The sequence below is a fragment of the Colobus angolensis genome, unplaced genomic scaffold (assembly GCF_000951035.1).
Source record: "Colobus angolensis palliatus isolate OR3802 unplaced genomic scaffold, Cang.pa_1.0 Scaffold123, whole genome shotgun sequence".
Taxonomy (NCBI): Eukaryota; Metazoa; Chordata; class Mammalia; order Primates; family Cercopithecidae; genus Colobus; species Colobus angolensis.
Window position 1 is genome coordinate 51684 of NW_012113475.1, and position 1505 is coordinate 53188.

General features: G+C 35.3%; 1 protein-coding gene across 1 annotated transcript in view; it reads left to right on the top strand.

The window, feature by feature from the left end:
• Nucleotides 1-1505, top strand: part of HERC6 (HECT and RLD domain containing E3 ubiquitin protein ligase family member 6) — a gene marked incomplete at its 5' end in the record, with an annotated part of 84727 nt that overhangs the window by 22126 nt on the left and 61096 nt on the right. Inside the window, one exon of the mRNA XM_011933031.1 lies at nucleotides 847-938. Within this exon, the coding sequence (XP_011788421.1) occupies nucleotides 847-938 (92 nt within the window). The remainder of the gene's footprint in view (nucleotides 1-846; nucleotides 939-1505) is intronic.

Genomic DNA, 1505 nt, shown 5'->3' on the forward strand with positions numbered 1-1505 from the left:
ACACACACACACACACACACACACATATATATACGTATACACACATACACATATATACACACACACACACATATATATGTATGTAGTGCATATGTATGTATATGTATGTAGTGCATTTGTATATATGTATATATGTATATGTATGTATATATGTAGTGCATTTTTTTCTTACGCAGTGAATCTTAGGGTATTTGGTAATCATTTCTAAAGATTAAGGTAAGTTCAAGACCAGCCTGGCCAACATGGTGAAACCCGTCTCTACTAAAAATACAAAAATTAGCTGGGCGTGGTGGTGCAAACCTGCAATCTCAGCTACTCGGGAGGCTGAGGCAGGAGAACTGCTTGAACCCAGGAGGTGGAGGTTACAGTGAGCCGAGATCGTCCAGCCTGGGCAACAGCGTGAGACTCTGTCTCAATAAAATAAAATAAAATAATAAAATTAAAAAGATTAAGGTAATACAGAAGAGGATCCTAACTTGATTACATAAGCATCAGAACAATACACTTTTTTTCCATAAAGTGAAAGCAAGTTTATTAAGAAAGTAAAGAAGCAACCAGAACAATGCACTTTTATATATTTAATCAAATGTCTTCTAAAGCATGGCCACATGGCTGCATTATGCAAGTGCATGAAAAACTAAATTTTAGACTAAGTGAATATATGACACGTAATCTGATCAAAACTGATCTTTTATTTCAATATGATGGGAGGGAAAAAAAAGAAAAAAATTAATCTTTTATGCGTTTGTAGTCAAAATCCATTTAGGAGAATATAAATTGCCAGTAAGTAAGTAAATTTGGCTTGGTAATACATCAGATTTATTTTTACTTCTAAAAACTCTTAAGCATGGATTTATGACTTTCTTTTAGACTTTGTGGATGTTCAAGTCAAACACATTTTTGCTGGAACATATGCCAACTTTGTGACAACTCATCAGGTATTTGTTATACTTTTTGTTCCTCTTAAAAATTATTTTTTCTCAAGATATCAGAGCAGTATTTGAAATACTGTATTATTCATATATATTCAGGTGTTTTACTAAAACAATAAGGTCCTGTATTAGAATGCTTATGAAAAAATATTACATAATTCTCACTTCTTTATTTGTTAACTTTCCTAACAGATTAGACACCCCCCCCACCACCATTTCAGATTTCTTTTTTCTTTATTGGTAAGTGTGTATGTTGAATTTGCATTATGTAAGTGCACATACACATGTAACTTTTGTCAACAGCAGCTGTTTGTATCTTGAGGAGGGAACTGAATTTTCCCTGTCCAGGACTGTGAAGAAAGGGTTCCTGAGGTGTCCTGTAGGGAATTTCCCAGTGGCACCTCCTTCAACGGGAGGATTGCCATATGTGTGAGTGTGCAGGGGTGTGTGTGGAGGGGGCGGCGTGCAGCGTCTCAGCTGTCCTCTGTTGCAAGGGTCACATCATTGAGTCCCCAACTCAAGTTTATTGCTTAATAAAATTAATGATGATAGATAACAGTAATGACTCATTTT